At 40.7% G+C, this 17,236-nt stretch overlaps 1 protein-coding gene across 19 annotated transcripts in view; it reads right to left on the bottom strand.

The window, feature by feature from the left end:
* LOC110986335 (protein phosphatase 1 regulatory subunit 12A-like) overlaps positions 1 to 13,434 on the bottom strand; it is a 70,382-nt gene extending 56,948 nt beyond the window's left edge. For 8 of the 19 annotated variants that reach the window (XM_022248151.2, XM_022248141.2, XM_087133961.1 and 5 more), the window contains exons 1-2: positions 12,948 to 13,433; positions 4,889 to 5,019 (exon numbers count right to left, since the gene is read on the bottom strand). In XM_022248151.2, coding sequence (XP_022103843.2) covers positions 4,889 to 5,019; positions 12,948 to 13,217 — 401 coding nt within the window. In that variant the 5' untranslated portion in view covers positions 13,218 to 13,433. Of the gene's footprint in view, positions 1 to 4,888; positions 5,020 to 12,947 lie in introns of all 19 variants that reach the window. The other 11 variants (XM_087133965.1, XM_087133964.1, XM_087133962.1 and 8 more) reach the window with 2 other exon arrangements.
* Positions 13,435 to 17,236: the final 3,802 nt, after the last annotated feature.

The raw sequence follows: 17,236 nt of genomic DNA on the forward strand, positions 1-17,236 counted from the left end.
AATCTTCAGGGTCACTGCACTCCTCTCTGGGCAGACTATGGCACATTGATAGATTGAGGTCTTGATTTCAGATGGCAAATAGCACTGTTATCAGAAGCAAGCTTTCAAGGGGAATCTGAGAGAGGTGCGGGGTCCCCCATGGGGCGGGAGAATCTCACATTGATGAGGCCGCCCACGGAGACCGACTGAAGTCACTGAGTGCTATCAAAGCTTGTGGAAAGGGCAACGATAACAACACCAGGGAAAACTGAAGCGGTGGCTCAAGTCTGTTTTGGTTTTCATGAAACCATCCAATTTCAACTGCAATGAATTTGAGGACCCAATGCAAAACTGGTATCCTGTTTCCCTCACTGTATCTTGCAACTGTCACATTCTGCATAACCCAATTCTTTACTTTACCCTCGATTCATCTCCAGTTTTATTTTCGTACAGTGCGGTAACACTCTCCCAATACTCAGTATGATCTTTTCATGCAGTGTGTGCCACATACTGATAGGTCAAGTAGCCTGTATGACAGTTCATACATTATAGTGTCTACGGTGTATGTTTGAGAGCAAAGTACATTCTTTTTTTGAGGGGAGGGATGCTTAATGTACAGAATAGAGGAACATGTAGAGGGCCTACATGATACATTTTCCACTCTGCTGCTACTTATGCACGTTTTGTACATAGGATTCCTGCACCTAAAGGACAAATAAATTCCATGACTTTTTCATGACCAAATTATGAAAATCCACGACCCAATAACACAATTTCTTGGACTATGCGGACTTTTAAAGTTGCAAATAAAACCACACATTTTATGCACTTATATCTGGTAACAGAAATCACACACTGTGTTGGAAAAATACATTGACTTTTCCATGACTTTAGTCATTTTCACAAATTTCATGACTTTTCCAGGCCTGGAAAATGAAACAAATTTCCATGACTTTTCCATAACTTTTCCTGGCCGCAGGAACCCTGTGTACACACCTACATGTACTTCTCTGCTACATTTGAAAGGACCTATGAAATGGGGCGGTTTTTTTCATGTATCCTTAAAAACACACACATCTGAAACGTACATGTATTTCTAAGTTTTGTTTGGCTATGGTAAAGGGTGTTTTGCTGTCTTTTTGGTTCTAATGCTGAGGAGCACTCCAATATTCATGAGCAAAAAAGTGATGTTATCCTGGGATGAAACCCACAATCTTACACTGACTTGTGCACCAATTACAATTTCAATAGAAACGCCAATAAAATGAATTTTTTTTTCTCTGATTGGCATCACAGCAACAGTGCCTTCAGTTGTCCAGAAAAGCATGGACAATTCTAAATGTTTAAAAGGTGCACTTTTCAATACTTATCTAATGCAAAAGGGGATGGAAATGAGTAACTCCAAAAAGGAGAGTAAATTGCACGGCAAGCGGGTCTAATAAAAATTAATTACTAAGTATGCCAAGATTCTTGTTAAGTACAGTCTCTGTTGATGTGTACAGCAGTTCTGATAAAGTTTTGGCAGTTGGTAAATCCATGTAAAAATGTAACCAGGAGGAAAATGGCAAACCCGATAATGAAAGATTACCAGGTACTGTACCAACTACTCAACTTCGGTACTAATAGAGTCATCATAGACCAAGAAGGGATGCCAGTAACCAGCCAAACGTTTCCCTTTAAAAATGATCATCTCATAAAAAAGGAAAGGACACACATATGCCAATTTCATTTAAAGGCCACTACAGACTGTGCAGTAATGTTACCAGCCATTGTGTAATGAATTTCTGCCTTCTCTAAACGACCCAGTTCCTTTAATTTGACAACAATCACGGACCACAAAGCACTCTACATGTACACTGTCCAAAAAAATCTCTTGAAATGTACTCAATGCACCGGAAACACCAGAGGCGCAGAGGACAAACAGGGTGTTCCGCCTCTTCTTGGTGCTAGATTAGGATCATTTGTAGAAATTGTGGAACCCCTCAATGATGAATGTCACTCTTCCACTCTTTTCCGTCAGGTGCAGGACAAGGATGTCATTTGCTGGATTCTGCCAAACAACCAGGTTCCAGAGTAAAAAAAACTTGGGGTTCTGGACGGAAATTCTCTGGAGATGAATCTCTGCTGGGGTCAAAATCACTGTCCTACAACTTACAGCGATGCCATCACTCATTACCATTAAAGAAGACTGACTGTGTAAAAGTTTTAAAACATCTCTTTAACTGAAAGTTCAAATCAAAAACGATTCATCGTGCCCGTACCTGAAAACCACTGTATAAAATTTTCAAAAGTTATTTTCTGTCTTCTCTGCAGCAAAAGCAACAAGCAGCAACACTGTACAGGGATGCCAGTCAAGTTATCCAGAGCCTGAACTGAAAAGAACATCAGAGCAGCCTCAAAATACATGTACTTGTATGAATTAACCATGTTAGAGACCTGAAATTAGCCGAGCATTTTTAAAGGAAAGCCTTAAATTAGGCTTTTGCCTGCAAACTAGCATCCCTGACTGTAAGGGCCAGTACCGAAGAGCTTCTTTTCATCATTCAATGTAATTACATTTAATAATGAAATTTGTGTTCAGAGTAGGCTTGTGCGGTACTCCCAGTTCCAAGTGGAACTGTGGTGCCACAAAAAAATTGGAATCGGCAGCTCTGCTCTTGTGAAGAACCGGGTACCCACCACTGGCGGTTCCACATTCAAAGAGCCGACTCCAAACATCAAATCCGAGTACCAGTCACGGCTTAGCCCCTGTGACTACTCCAAATATCGAATCCGAGTCACCGCTGCTCCCGTGTGTACGTGTATAGCATGCTGTACATTTAGCAGAACACCCTTCCACACAAGGGAAAATCCGTACACAAATGTACTGTAAAATACCCTTGTGTCTGGGTACCAAACCACATTGGTTATTGCACGCACAGTGCACTGGAGCTTTGATGGCCGGAAGCCATGAAGCTCAAAGACTGTTTTACATGTGGCTGTGACTTCAACATTGGTGAATTTTGCCTGGTACTTGCGTGTGACGTGTTGTACTTTTTGCATATACATGTATGACGCCAGGCAAAATTGTCATGGGTTAAGAAATAGCCGAGCGAACTTATGCACCAGCGAGGGTCTTGGTTCTCAACTTCTCACTTCAGAGTTGGTTCCATGCATGGACGTGGACCCGGGCAACGGCATAGCTAACAAGATAGTGGACGTATCAGGGTTTTTGATGTGCCTACGAATGACCAGTTTATGCATGGTCCATGGCCATTTACTATACATTGACACATGTTCAATAAGTACATGTACACATGATCCAGTCCATACATGAAGTTCCACGGCATGGTCGACGATTCAATTTGTATTATGGGTAAAGTTACATGAACTTGCAATAGCGAATCGGCTGTTGTTCTTTTTATGTGCAGAAGGAAGCAGTGCTGAGTTATATCATGGTTGTACATACATGTTGCAGATTTATTCCAGCCATAACTAGTCTACGAAGAGGTAAAAATAAAATTCAACATACCCTCTGTGGATAATCTTAAAGCCCACGAAAGGCCAAAAGCCAGTCTGTTGTGCTATTGGTGAGTGCAGTGGCACCGGCGTGATGCGCGCGGCACGGGCAGCGACAGATTTTTAATGTGTTTTATTAAACATTATGTTTTTCTTTATATCTTTGGGAGCCGGTTCTAACTTGGAATTGCGGTCCTCAGCTGGAGCCGGAGCTGGCTCTGAGAATTCTGGAACCGCCCAACACTAGTTCAGAGACTTATCAAACTCTCTAACATTTAATTTGACAGCTCACAATCAAAATTAGATGGTCAACTCTTGATTCTACGTGTACATGTATTTACATCTCCCAAACAGTCCCCACCAAAAATCCTCTAAAATCTGTGCCGTAACACTTGATTTTACAGTCTTCTCAAAGTCAAATTGTGGAGTCCAGTGGGTGGGTTAAAATGTACCATTTTGTCCAATACAACTTTACAAACAAACAAGTATTTATATTGTATTTTTAGTATTTACATATTTTATCAAAAAATCCCTGTAATTGGTGGGCAACCGCTGTTGGTGATATAAATAACTAAATAAATAAATACATGTAAGCACAGTGCAGTATCTTGCAACTTGCAGTGCAAGTACCGGGTACCAACACAGAGTACTAGCCACTTTTTACTTTTTCTTCAGTTGAGACAGGGTAGCAGACAATTCCTGATCAAACAATCTGGGATGAAGGGTCCAAGATCAACATCAAAATGAAAATCAGGGAATGGTCTCCCGGGATATGAAGCTGTTTTCGTTGCTGTCTGACTACTCCAGTGAATACCACTACCGCCAACAAAAACTGCACATTCCACTGCACCTCAAAAAGAAATAGGGGAACTGGTAGGGGAATGTGTAGTGGTTATATGTTGTCAAAACGGGCAGCTGAATAGCTCATGAAAAGCTACTTGCTCCCTTGTCATAACACAGCATTAAAGATATCTCTCATACGACACCCTATCTGCAGGAAAATTAAAATTGTGTATTCAATGCAATCAGGTGTGTGTGTGCAGTGTGCAACATGTTCTATGCATTTGTGCTGATCCAAATATTTGAAATACGGCACAGCTGATGCCCGCCACAGAAAATTGACACCCAGAGTATCGATGCACGTGGCAATCTGTAGAGGGTGAAGTCAGTTGAGAAATACATGTACATGTTCCTGTTTGTGACTGTGTCTTAGTTTCTGTTCCCACTAACCAGTGTTGCAGTTGAATTTACATGAGCCTAGTCACAAGCAAGGGGGAGAACGAAGACAAAGGAATGCTTTTAGCCACAGCTCCCTACAAAAGCTTGTGACGGATTTGTGAAGGACTTGTGAAGGACTTGCGAAGGACTTGCAGGGACCAGTAACAGGCTTGACGCCAACACCGCTACTCACTGTGCTATGTCCAGGAAGCCGCAGGAGGCTGCAGCATGGAGCGGTGTCCAGCCTTCGTTGTCCTGCGCTTCTATGTCAGCCCCGCTCTCCACCAGGAACTCCACCATCTCAAGCTTCTCATCGATGACAGCCTTTCAAAGAAAAAAGTTTTAAAATGACAGTGACAAGATCTGTTGGTATTGTATGTGGGTGTAATATCAGACAGTAGGCATGACCTCAAAGGAAGGCCTGACCTCAAAGATGGCAAGCCCGACCTCATGAGAAATCAGTGATCAAAGGCAATCAGGGCAAACTATTTCAAATGTACCAATAACAGGACTTGCTGGTTAAGATGGGTCATTTATTGGTTCAATGGACAAAGGCTCAATAAACATAATGACCAATAATTCAAGCTTGAATGAATATTAATTTCTGCCAGCAGATAAACTCATCCAAACATATGACAAGTGATTTGCCTCATTTGAGCCACTGACCAGATATTTAAGGGGCATGGTTGAAAGGCCCTGATTAGCTAAGCAATCTTGCTAGAAACCTTAAATCATCCAAATTTGCCATGGTGGTGGAAACATATGGCACACTCTTTGTGCTTCAACTTTCACTGGGACTCAACTTCCCTGGGAATGGACTCAGCATACATGCACATGTGGGCCGACAATCACCAATGTATGTACACAAGCACATTCATGTAACTTCATTTTGCAAAACTACATGTACATGTAAGCCTACATGTACATGTGCACGTACACACGATATTGATTCAGGAAGATCCCTGATGAATAACACAGCTGGGAAAAACCTATAGAACTAAAAAGACAGCATGCAAGAAAGGGTGCAATGTTTTGTGCATACATGGTCATGGCGACATGTAATGATGCATTTACTGAAGTCTTCGTCTGTAGTCTTCATGTTTTTTTTATTGAAACAACACTCGGGAAGGCTGGGTAAAACCCAACATTCATACTAGATGAACAGTTACGTACATTTACATATTGTACAAGGTTAATAGGAAGAAACTTATTTAACTTCCTTATCAAAGGTCATGTGATACACACATTAGACAAATAACATAGCAGGGGAAAATGTACAGGTACTCTGCATTATGTACATTGAACATGTACAACCAGACACAAGGTGATTCATGTACATACATACACATGGATATAAAAATCACCATTATCCACTTGAGTGGTATGCCACGCTATTGTTGGAACCTTGAGTTCAGATAGAGTGGAATCCGGACTGAAAGAGCACTCTACCAGTCCCCATCAGGGCTAAAGAACACACCCATAATGTGTATGAACACTGTCCCTCCACATTTCCATATCAGTGCAACTGCATAATGGGGCTTAACGGTGCCTCATGATGTACATGTACAGTACATGTACACTGGATTATGGCCTGGGATGGTAGAACTGCATGTGGTGTTTACTGCGGTATCTTGTAGTTGGGTTATTAGTACACTAAAGTACACCGAACACTACCGTGCAGTATGCACAGGTGCCATGCCTAGTGCACCGGCATGTACACGATCTATAATTGTGCAAGAGTAATGTCCTATGAGTACATGTACCGGTACATGTATGCAACCTATGACCATGACAACATGCCAACAGAGATCAATTTTTTATCATTTTACATGTAGTTGTTGATATGAATGTATTTACATAGGAGTAAAATCCACCTTCATTTGGGGTTTCGGAATTAACAAACTGCCTTATCAACTGGCACACCAGCTCAGTTTTTCCAGTGACTGCCCAAGTAGTAACAAGTCATTACAAAATGTGCACCCCTGGAGGAAAGATTCCTCCTCCATGTTGCAACATACACATTTAAAAAGGTATTTTATGACAATAGCTGACATCAAGTTGACTGCTGGCGCCAGTAATGTTTTCTCAAAACAGGAAAAATACATGTACAATTTTTTACAATGAAATGAGCCAAGTCCCCCCTTCAACAATTTTCTAACAAAGTGTCCTCTGGCACTTATTAGAAACCATACAAATTCCTGTTCAAGTAAGCACACACACAAATGCAGAAAGAGACATTCAGGGAGCCAGTTTTTATTGTGGTGCCTTGGAGATTTCTCTCATTAGGTTAATGCAATCTACTGTAGTTAATTAAAGCCTTGAGGAAACACCTTAATCTGTTATTCATCCAACACAAGCTACAAAACAAATTAATAAACCTTGGCAAGTAATGCCTCCTAGGGAAATGTGAGCAGACTTCACTGAAATTATAAACAGCAAAATCAATTATCACAAAAGGTGCCAAACAGTTTTGATCCTGGTATAGCCCTGAAGTTCCATGCATCCTCCAGTAATGCTACTAGAGCTTTAATGAACTGCAAGATAGCTGTTTACCATTATGGTTAAATGGACTTATTCTGTTAATAAATCAATTTGCCTCAGGTCTTAAGAGCCACTGATAGGGGTCACTGACCTGTGCATTTCAACTCTGTTGTGAGGTAGTGTTTGTTGTTTTTTTGCTGTTTTCTCAAAACTTAACAATTCAATTTAAATTTAAAAGCTGTCAAAAACTTGGAACATCATCAAAATAGTACATTGAAAATGTCAGAAAAAATGCCTACAAACCTGAACATACATACATTCTTTGAGATCAATATCGTAATCATGGTAGACCACATGTAGATTTATACATACTTGTACATGTATGTACATGTACATTCTCATTCAATATTAACGTGGAGATTGCGAAGGGAGACCTCCAGTATCAAAGATTTGGGCTATGAGTTTCTATCACTTGCAAACGGAACATACATTAAAATGGCCAACAGAACTCATATTTGAACAAGGCAGTAACAATTTATATTATAGTACACTAAATTATAAAGATTATTTCTGTTTTAGGGTGGGCTTGTACGGGGTGTCTTCACTTATTTAAATGTTCTCACTTCAACTGGCCAGCGCGACAACATGGTAAAAACCAGTCCAAACTTCCTGGCCAACTTTTAAGATGCTGCGATATCCAGGAATTTGCACTATCTGCCTTTGCTTGTTTATCCAGGACTTAATTGTTTCTATACAGAGCCCTAAACCGTTTATGTCTGCCCAAACTTTTTCCGCTGAACACTTTATCCCATGGTTTGATTTTTGGTGCCATCCCTTACGTTCTTTCATATTTGACATACCAGACAGGTCAAGTAGTAATGTGTCCTTTGCATGTACATGGACCATGTGAAGGTCCATCCTCTTGCATATATTAGGGTTCATATTCAACTTAAACTGCAATGAGCCACAGCCATATTTTAAGAAAGAGAGAAGCTTCAAACGTTTGAGCTGTACAAATTCTTCAATGCCTTTGCCACAGCAGAGGTGAGAATCCAAGTATGCAACTGAAATTTGGACAAAAACCAAACTTTTGTTTACATGTAGGGCCTACCGGTATGCCACAGGTATACAGTAAGTTTTATTCAATGGTGGCATGCTATTTGTATTTGGATGAAAACTACATGTTGCATATGGTCTTTAATGTACATGTAATCATCTAAAAGTTTTTGTACTAAAGTGCCGGGGTGTATGAAAAATTCATATTGAAATTGGAGGACTTGACAAAGTCCAAAGCAATCATCAGAGCTGGGTTGATGTGCAGATTTTTACTGCATAGGGAACGGTGCAACAGAATAACTGCAATCCTGTGAATCCATCAGTTCTGATTTTTAATATATGCACAAATTCAAACATTCCTACTATATTTTGTCAGTTCTTTTTTGTCAACTGACCAAACATTTCAATGCTTGACTTTTTTAAATACAAGTGTACACATGTACCCTAAGCCCTTTTCATACTCTCTGAACAAACTCTTTCACCTTGATAAAGTCAAAGTGTGTTGTCTGCTACCAGTACATGCATGTACTTTGATGTTCAACATCTAGGACAAGAGGTCATTTGTTCAATACTTAAGCTAACAGATCAAACAGAAGCTGTTCCCTCTGGGACTGCATTCAACATCATGTGGTCTATACGCCTTGAGCTGGACCAAGAGAGGGTGCAGTTTTCTTAGACGGAGGCTCCTTTGGTCAGAACTGAACTTTACTGGTCCACAAACGACTAGGAAATGCACACGTTATGGTCACATCGCTACCAACAAAATGATCATTCCCAACCGTAGCTCTTTCCAATCAATGAGTGGGTGCTTCTGCTCAAGGCGGATAGCAGTATAAAGTCAGTTTTTCAACCCAATTTGAGAGACAATACATGTACATGTACCCTGATCATGGTCAGGTTGTATCATACATACATTATGTGTAGTAAGAGTTTACAAGTGTGCCATAAAACTGTATGCAAAGTTGTACATGTAAGTTTTTAAGAGTGGAAACACAGACATTTTGAATTCATAAGCACTATCTAAAAATGAAACTGGGGAACTGAATCTTGAGACAAACAATTCAGTTCTGAAATGTCAGAAGGACCCATTTCATTGACACAACAGTCATCATGCCCCAATACATTTTTACAACATGCAGACCATTTGTAAAATGTATGACCTTTTTAAAAGTACCGTGGGAAGTTTGCCAAAGAACTCACACTGTTAAGTCTGCAAGATTCCCACACCCTCATAAATTGAATGCACAAGTTCAGTCCTACTGCTGTCGCAGTCTGGTGCAGAGTCCCTCACTTCCAAAGCAAAATCACACCCAATAACTGTACACTGTACAACCTGAGTTACAGTCAAGTCCATGTTTACTTGAACTTTCCCAGGTCTGAACACGGACCTACCACATAAGATTGTGGGACATACCGTACTTCCTGTTATAATCATCACTGGCTTACTGGTCAGGTAATATTTAGCAAATTCAGAGGCCAGGCATCCACATCTAATAAGGCATGAAAAATGGTTTAACTCTGGTAGGCCAGATTAAGTGCGGTCTACTGAGGGTTTTACATGTGCATCCCGTTTTTAAACAGGTTGTTCTGCTTGTCTTCATGACAATGAGGAACAGGGCCATTAAAGAAAGCAATTACACAAACTCACTGTTATTTCCTCATTGTGGTAAGAGGATATTTTGCAATTAATTACTTATGTCCTCTAAATACATAAAGAGAGGGACAAATTCAAAGATTTACATGTACATAATGCACGGCAAACTGTTACATCACTTGGCTGATGCTACTGGTCATTATATATAACCTTACTGAGGTAAGAGTTCTAACCAAAACAAGCTTGTGAAAGAAGTTTCAGTTGGCATTAGTTTTTAGCACTGACCCTCATGGACGGCATCACTCTTGTAACAAAAGCTGTTCTAATTAATGACTGAATCAGGGGATTTCATATTCAAGCCTCTCCCATCCCAATCCTCCCCCCCCCTCCAAAAAGGCCAAGCAAACAAACCTGCAACAAAAATACCCTCCCCCACCAAATACAGAAGCAAACTAAAAGATCAAAGATAAACAGGAGCAATCTCTTTGCATGAGCAGTGTGCAGGGGTAGCTGGGGAGGGCAAGGGCAAGGATTAGATTTGATCCTTCAGTGCCAGACGATATCTTATACATACCCTGTATATTGACAAGCACCTGATTGACAATTTTTTTTGCTTGAATAATCTCAGACATTTGGTACCTACACTCAACACAAGCACAATCCACTCTGTGCTGAGGTGCCCCCTTACTGGTGAAGGAAAAGAGAGGCTGGTAGGACAGCTTCAACTGCAGCTCCTGGCACAGATGCAAAAGACTACACAGAATTTGGTTGTGCTTGCTCAGTACGACCCGCATGAACCGACCCGCCCACGCACACGCCCACCAAAGGGCTGATGCTTTCGTGAAAAAGCATGCCATTGCCAGCTCTTGTTCCTATATGAAGCAGATAATGGAGCTACCAAAAACCAGATTCCATGTAAATTTGGCATTATGTTATCCAGGACCACACCAAAAGTGTGAATGTCGATGTTTCTGTGAGTCAAGCGAATGGGGGTGAATTTGGAGAGTGACAAACTTTAGTTTAGAAATAAAGAAGTAATACATACATGCATACAGTAGGCAAATTTCCCACACACAAGAAACCAGCATATGGACAATTACATGGAGCATGCACAGAGTTTGTCAGTATTTACATGTATACATGTATGCAGGGTAGTAAAGCCGTCAGCGTGCATGCAGCCACAAAATGTTATTGGGAATTTCAGTAAGTTTTAGATTTAGTATACAAAGATGTACATGTTCATGAGGGGCCAAGGGTACAGAGGTAGTAAAGCATAAGTTAAATCTAGGAACCTGTTTTTATACTACAAGAGGACAAACATCCATGGTGTTTCAGTTAATCTTAAAAAAATGACACTTTGAAGAACAACTCTCTATTTTGGACACGACTGCATGTTCATGTACAGGTCTGTAACCCTAACCCCCCAAGGGTTGCTGGCCCTAACCTTTCCCATTCACATCCATATGGGACTTTGTGCAAAGAGGCTGTTGGCAAAAGCCAGCTGTTATGGGCCTACCAGACCTATCCCCACAGAATTAAACACTTTACTACGGTTTAATTCTGTGTGGTTGGGGAAGGTTAGGGTTAAGTGGCTTTACTTTGTGGAAAGACAACAAGACTGGTTGAAGACACCTGAACAACTGTTTAGGTGTCTTTTCTCCCTCAAAAATGTGCTAATCTAATATTGCAATCTACGGAGGCGGTAACAGTGATTTGAGAATGACAGAGACCTTGCAGGAAGTTTAAAAACTGAGAAACAATAGAGGGGTCTTATATTGTAAATCTGACCATGATTCTGGTGCAGGGGCAGTCCTGTAGCCTGGCCCCTGAGCTTCAGCTAGTATAGAATCCAACGTGGCATAACTACCGGTAATATAAAAGGGGGTTAAGCTGTTCTGCATAACTTTTATGCATTTTCTTTTGTCAATAATATATTTGAAAATACATGTACTAATTAAGCTCTTAATTAAATATCATGTTCAATACACAACTTTATTTCAAGCAATATGAGTATAAAATTCTAAACAGAGCACAACAGTGGTGTTTGTGTAACGTGACTTGTTGCCACCTAGTTTGAGTGCAATCAGTCTAATAAAGATGGCAGCTTCCACTCTTCCTGCAAATATGTTGCTATCCTGGAGAAATATGGAGTTTACCCTTCATAAGAGATGAGAGAGTCTTATAAACGTACCCATACTTGTACTTCTTTTCAAGCTTTTGAGTGCATTTTTGAGTTGACATTTCATTAACGCTGATTGTGTTTGCCCCATGTCAGTGCATATGTTGACGCTAAAAACGTTTTAAACATGGTTGAACAAACTCATGGAACAGGATTTGTCTATTAGACAAATAAAAGATTCGGAAGGAGTTCCATATATAAACGCCAGTAACTATTCCCTACAGTGAGCTATTAGCTTCTACAAAGCAAAAACATGTCCAAAAAAGTTCAATTTAGGAGGGAAAAATCAAGTTTTTGACTTAGAAAACACTTGGAATTTTTCAGACCAGTTTCATAGGGTTTGTGCACAGGGTGTTAAGTGGCATCTGTATATGGAACAGGAAGCTATGGAACTCTTTCTGAAGATGCCTCTATGAAGTGACCATTACATGTAGCACCTTCATTCGCACTTTTAAATTTATGGGTAACACATTGTCTGACAATGACATCTCTCACTCTTTAATCCTGTTTTACATGTACTAGTGTTGGGCCACTTTCAAGAACACCATGAACAATTAACAAGCTGCTGCTGGATTTTTAAAAAAGAATTTTTATTAAACTGTCAAACCAAAATTGGTATCCAAGTCCAAATTCCAACCCAGTGATAAAACATGTGCGTAATTCTATGAATGCATGTAAGTAAAATCCTAACATTAGTAACATTGTCATTGCCAACTCCTCCACCATGTCCACCGCGACAGTGACAGGCGGCCATTTTGAACACATGTATTTATGCAAATAAGCCAAAAGGTCAACTTGATCGCCTGTCCTAAGCTGTCAAAGATACAGTGCAACCGCAGCAAATTCCAATCCAACCGCTAATGCATGCCTGGGGGAGACCCTTTGGGCTGTCTACCAAGGACACACACACTGGCAAGACCTCAGTAAAGTGCATTTACTTACTTGATGGAGGGCGGTCAGGCCGTCAACATTTGCATAATTTATGTCGGCCCCTTTTCCCAACATTTTCTTCACCTCGTCCGTGTCGCCACTCGCACATGCCGCCAGAAACACACATCCCTGGTTAAATTTCACTTTTATCCTCTTTGGATCAACATTACTTCGTTCCCTGTCCAGTTCTGAGCCTTTCCAGCGTTGCAATTGTTCATGTCGCTTCATTAAGGCCGTTTTCGGCCGAGAACCGACGGACGTCGTATCATCGGTGTCCGCCATCTTTGCTTATTCTTCACCTACCCATGATGCAGTGCGCCACCTCGTCCCAATCACTCAAAAATTTCCTCGGCACGTGGGGTTCCAGTTGCTTGGACAACGGATGACGTAAGCCTTTTATTTTGTGCCTTTCCAGTGACGGCCGTTCCTCCCCGAAGGCTGGGAGCTATGTGAAATTGTATCCTCAGCGTTCAGATGTCTTCAGATAGCTGCTTCTGAGTGCGCAGGAAATGGTAGCACCACATGGTTAAATGTTGGTGACGTGTGACTGATGTCAGGGTCCACCGCCTTACTAGTAGGCCTGCGCATACCGAAAAACTATTTATCAAAGTTGCGATCGTATGGCAAACAAGACTTTTTTGAGGCATCAAAATGATGGTGACAATATAAGAACGATTTCCAGTTTGTTCTTCGTCACTTAAGTGCAATTGAGCTGTTCAGTTGTGATGCGAGTGAAAGCCCTGTTCAAGGAAACGGCTGATCGGTTAACCGATTGACTAAATATACTAAGCGGTCGATCTGATCACGAATTATAAACCAGTTTTAGTTGATTAATTATATTATGGATAATAAAGTTTTTTAAATTGCCCATATTAAATTAAATATTGCCCTCCTGTGATTCAAACTAAATGCAGGTTTTATTTTTCCTCTCATATCTTGCTAAAAGTTCAATAAGTCCTTCAAATTTAACTTAAGATGTCCCCGTGGCCATCCCGACAAAACAGTCACTTTTTAAGGCACTGGACAAAATGACGTCAAAACGGCCCTGCGATTCAACTCTAAGCCCCGTCATTGGCGTAGTAACTCAATCGTTGACACCGGCTCCACTTGGTGGTGTGGTCGACCCCATTTGAGCTATTCCAAAGGCCCGGTCTATAAGCGGCTCAAGCCCCTCGAGAGGGTATTCCCTATACCGGCGGACGGGCAGTTTATATTTAGATGGGCTATATTAAGCAAGTGACTTAAGGTGTGTGATTCCATCTCCAGATGCTTGTGAGCATTGGTTACACCTACTTACACCTGTACTTGTGGGATGAGGACTTGTTTGGGGGCAACATCTGTACTACTATTTCATCATCCTTTTCCACCTGTGCAAAATTTAGGGCCTAATGGCGATGTCTGAAAAAAATTAAAGAGAACAAGAACTCGATTCACTGAAAAGGAGACGAATTTATTTTAATAAGTTGTTATACTTCATCGCATTTAAACGTTTAGAGCAAGCGCTAAAGGTCCAAAACATTTCAAGAGAGAGAGTTACGTCGACTCGGAACATGATGTTGGATGAGACACCATACAATTGGAGATCCAGTCTTCTATAAATTATTGTAAATCGACGCACAGTCGCGGTTCAGCTCAATGAGGGAAAAGTAACTTCTGTTGATGCGCAGGGTAGAAGTAACACCCACTGGTTGGCTGGCGTGGAAGACCCTCTCCTCTCCTGGAACATTGATGCTGCACCGGGAAGGGAGGAAGTACCAGACATCGAAAAGCTTGTAATAATCATTACCATGGGCCATATTTGGAGAGCCCAGTTCGAGGGCCACACAGCTGTTCCAGGCTGCAGTATCAGCCCAGCGACGGGGCCACCGCCAATTCCACTTCCAAATATAGTGAAGATATTCCGCGGTTTGACGTCACGTCGTGGCGTGTGTGAACTGAAGCAGGGGGCGGGATGACCAACAAAAGAATGGCATCTAGGCAAAGAGGGCGCTGTGCTATTTTGCGGCCTCGCTGTCTTGTGCGATTTCATTGGAAAACGACAACAATCAATGTTTAAAATTTATTCCAGTCGTTTTTCACGAGAGGAAAATGACACTTTTAATTGCGGTTGAAATTTATTTTTATATCTGCAGCGACTTCAGCGTAAATCTTTCAAATTTGTAGTTGTGGGGTTTTAAAATATGCTCGTTGTATATCACCAGTGGCGTGCGCGATACTTCTATCCTGATTAAAAATTGAAATGAAGAAAAAAAAACCATGAGACAAAAACTGCAGGAACATAAAAAGTTAAATTATATATTTCACTTATCTACTTTTCGGCAGAACCGATAATTAACTGATTCCTTTTTGCGCCGCGCTGAAGAAAGGATAGGAAGAGAACATCCGGAATTAATGGTTAGAAAATAAAAATTATTTTCTTAATAGAGGGCGCACTTTACTTTACCAGCTCTCTAATTCCAATGCTGGGCCCTTTTCCAATACACGACGTGGGCTCCGTTTCAGGCTTCATTCCCGAAACCAATCCCCGATGGTGGGCCTGAAGCCTATAAATTAAATTTGATTACTATAATTTCTGGCTCTCTTGCATCTTATTTTATGTTTTGTGCCACTATTAAACTAACTACTGCGCTTACAGCTTTAACGTTAGCTAGTTAAAAAGCAATTGAAGGCTGAGACGTCGCTGAATTGAGTATTGGAAAACGGCACTGGCTCCAGCAGCGCTTAAGTAAGCTGCGACTACGTATATGTATGTTCCAACATTTTCGTGACCAGCGAGTGTTCTTTGATCTAGATTGCCCTATGGGGTCATAGCTTGTGGTAAAATGATGATTATGAGCCTCAAGTACTGCTGTTATAGAAGAAAGCTTGGCCCGTCCAGACTCTGAAATAAACCCTTAAGTTGATAAAATTAAAAAATATACACGGAAATCCTCAAAATAACAGAGCCCACTTTGAAAAATTCCATTAATATAGTGACTAAACCAGACCCGTACTAAAGTTGTATTCATGAGTATCATTTTCATTTCATCTTTATGTCACGGTCTCAATTCTCAACCTTTGGTATAACTGAAAGCAATATACATAGTGGTCATTTTCACTGCACGAACTACGTGTTATAACTTGAGAGTCCTGAAGCCAATTTACCAAACTGTCGGTAGGCTTACTATCGGGGAAAACAAATCATGGTGATTTTTTTTATCAAAAGTTTTCAGGGAAACGCTATTGCTTCGCTTGATTTGGAATACATTGTAGTGATTGACAAAATTTATCTCCCGAAATCTTTGAATAGTTATATATATTTGGAATAGGGATTTTAAAAAATGATGGAAAAATGGTGTCGCACCCTTTCCATTTGGGCCTGATTGTATTAATACGATACTGAAATTGTTCAAAACCCACCCAGGCTCCCCTCCCCTGCCTAACTTTTAACTGTACTGCCAGGAAGCATTTGCCTCACTGTCTACCAAGCAAGCTAACGGTCAAGAAATATTTACCTAATTGCAACAAAGCCAATGCACGGTCGAGGGATATTATTTGCATAACTTTCCACGGAGTCGGCTAATGATAGGGAAGCATTTTCCTAACTTGTCAGTAATCTTCCTAACGGTCAAACGTAGCAGTGAGGCAACTATTAAATTTTTCTTTGACACAATTTTTCTGCATCTTTGTACGTTTCTTCAATGCATGAAAATATTCCACACTCCTAACTGGTTAATTGCACTGAAAAGTGCACACTTTTAAACAATCAGAATTATTTATGTTTTCTCTGACAATTGAGGGCGCTGTTGCTGTGAAGTCATCTAGGGAAGACGTGGCTCATACTCTGTTCAAATTGTGCAGCAAAGAAGAGAAAACTTAGTCCTGGGAAATCTACAAATATGCAGGACTTTTTGTGGACAAACCAACGTAACATTGAGGCTTCTTCCTGAGTGAGATGACATTGCTGTTTTGCTCATGAATATGGAAATACCCATGAGCATAAAAACCAAACAGGTATTAAAATACCCTTTCGAATATTGAAACCAACGTTTAAAATAAGGTTTACTAAAACACAAAGATGCATTTTACATGTTTGTAGTAAAAAACATTGATTGCAGCTACCCTTTAATGCGTGGTCAGTCCTATCGGGGACCGAATAGCTCCCCAAGTATCCTGCCTTGGAGGTAGTGACCTTGGAAAAAATCAAATCAAAACCATTTCCCACTCAGCCATGTAATTGTCATGACATATTTTCCTCAATTTCTAATGGGCAAAGTAACAGCGAAGAAAAATTATGCCTTATTTCCTTTAAGCCAGCTATT

The sequence above is a fragment of the Acanthaster planci genome, linkage group LG03, assembly GCF_054643075.1.
Source record: "Acanthaster planci isolate LZ-2023a linkage group LG03, COTS_SCS, whole genome shotgun sequence".
In the NCBI taxonomy this organism is placed as follows: domain Eukaryota; kingdom Metazoa; phylum Echinodermata; class Asteroidea; order Valvatida; family Acanthasteridae; genus Acanthaster; species Acanthaster planci.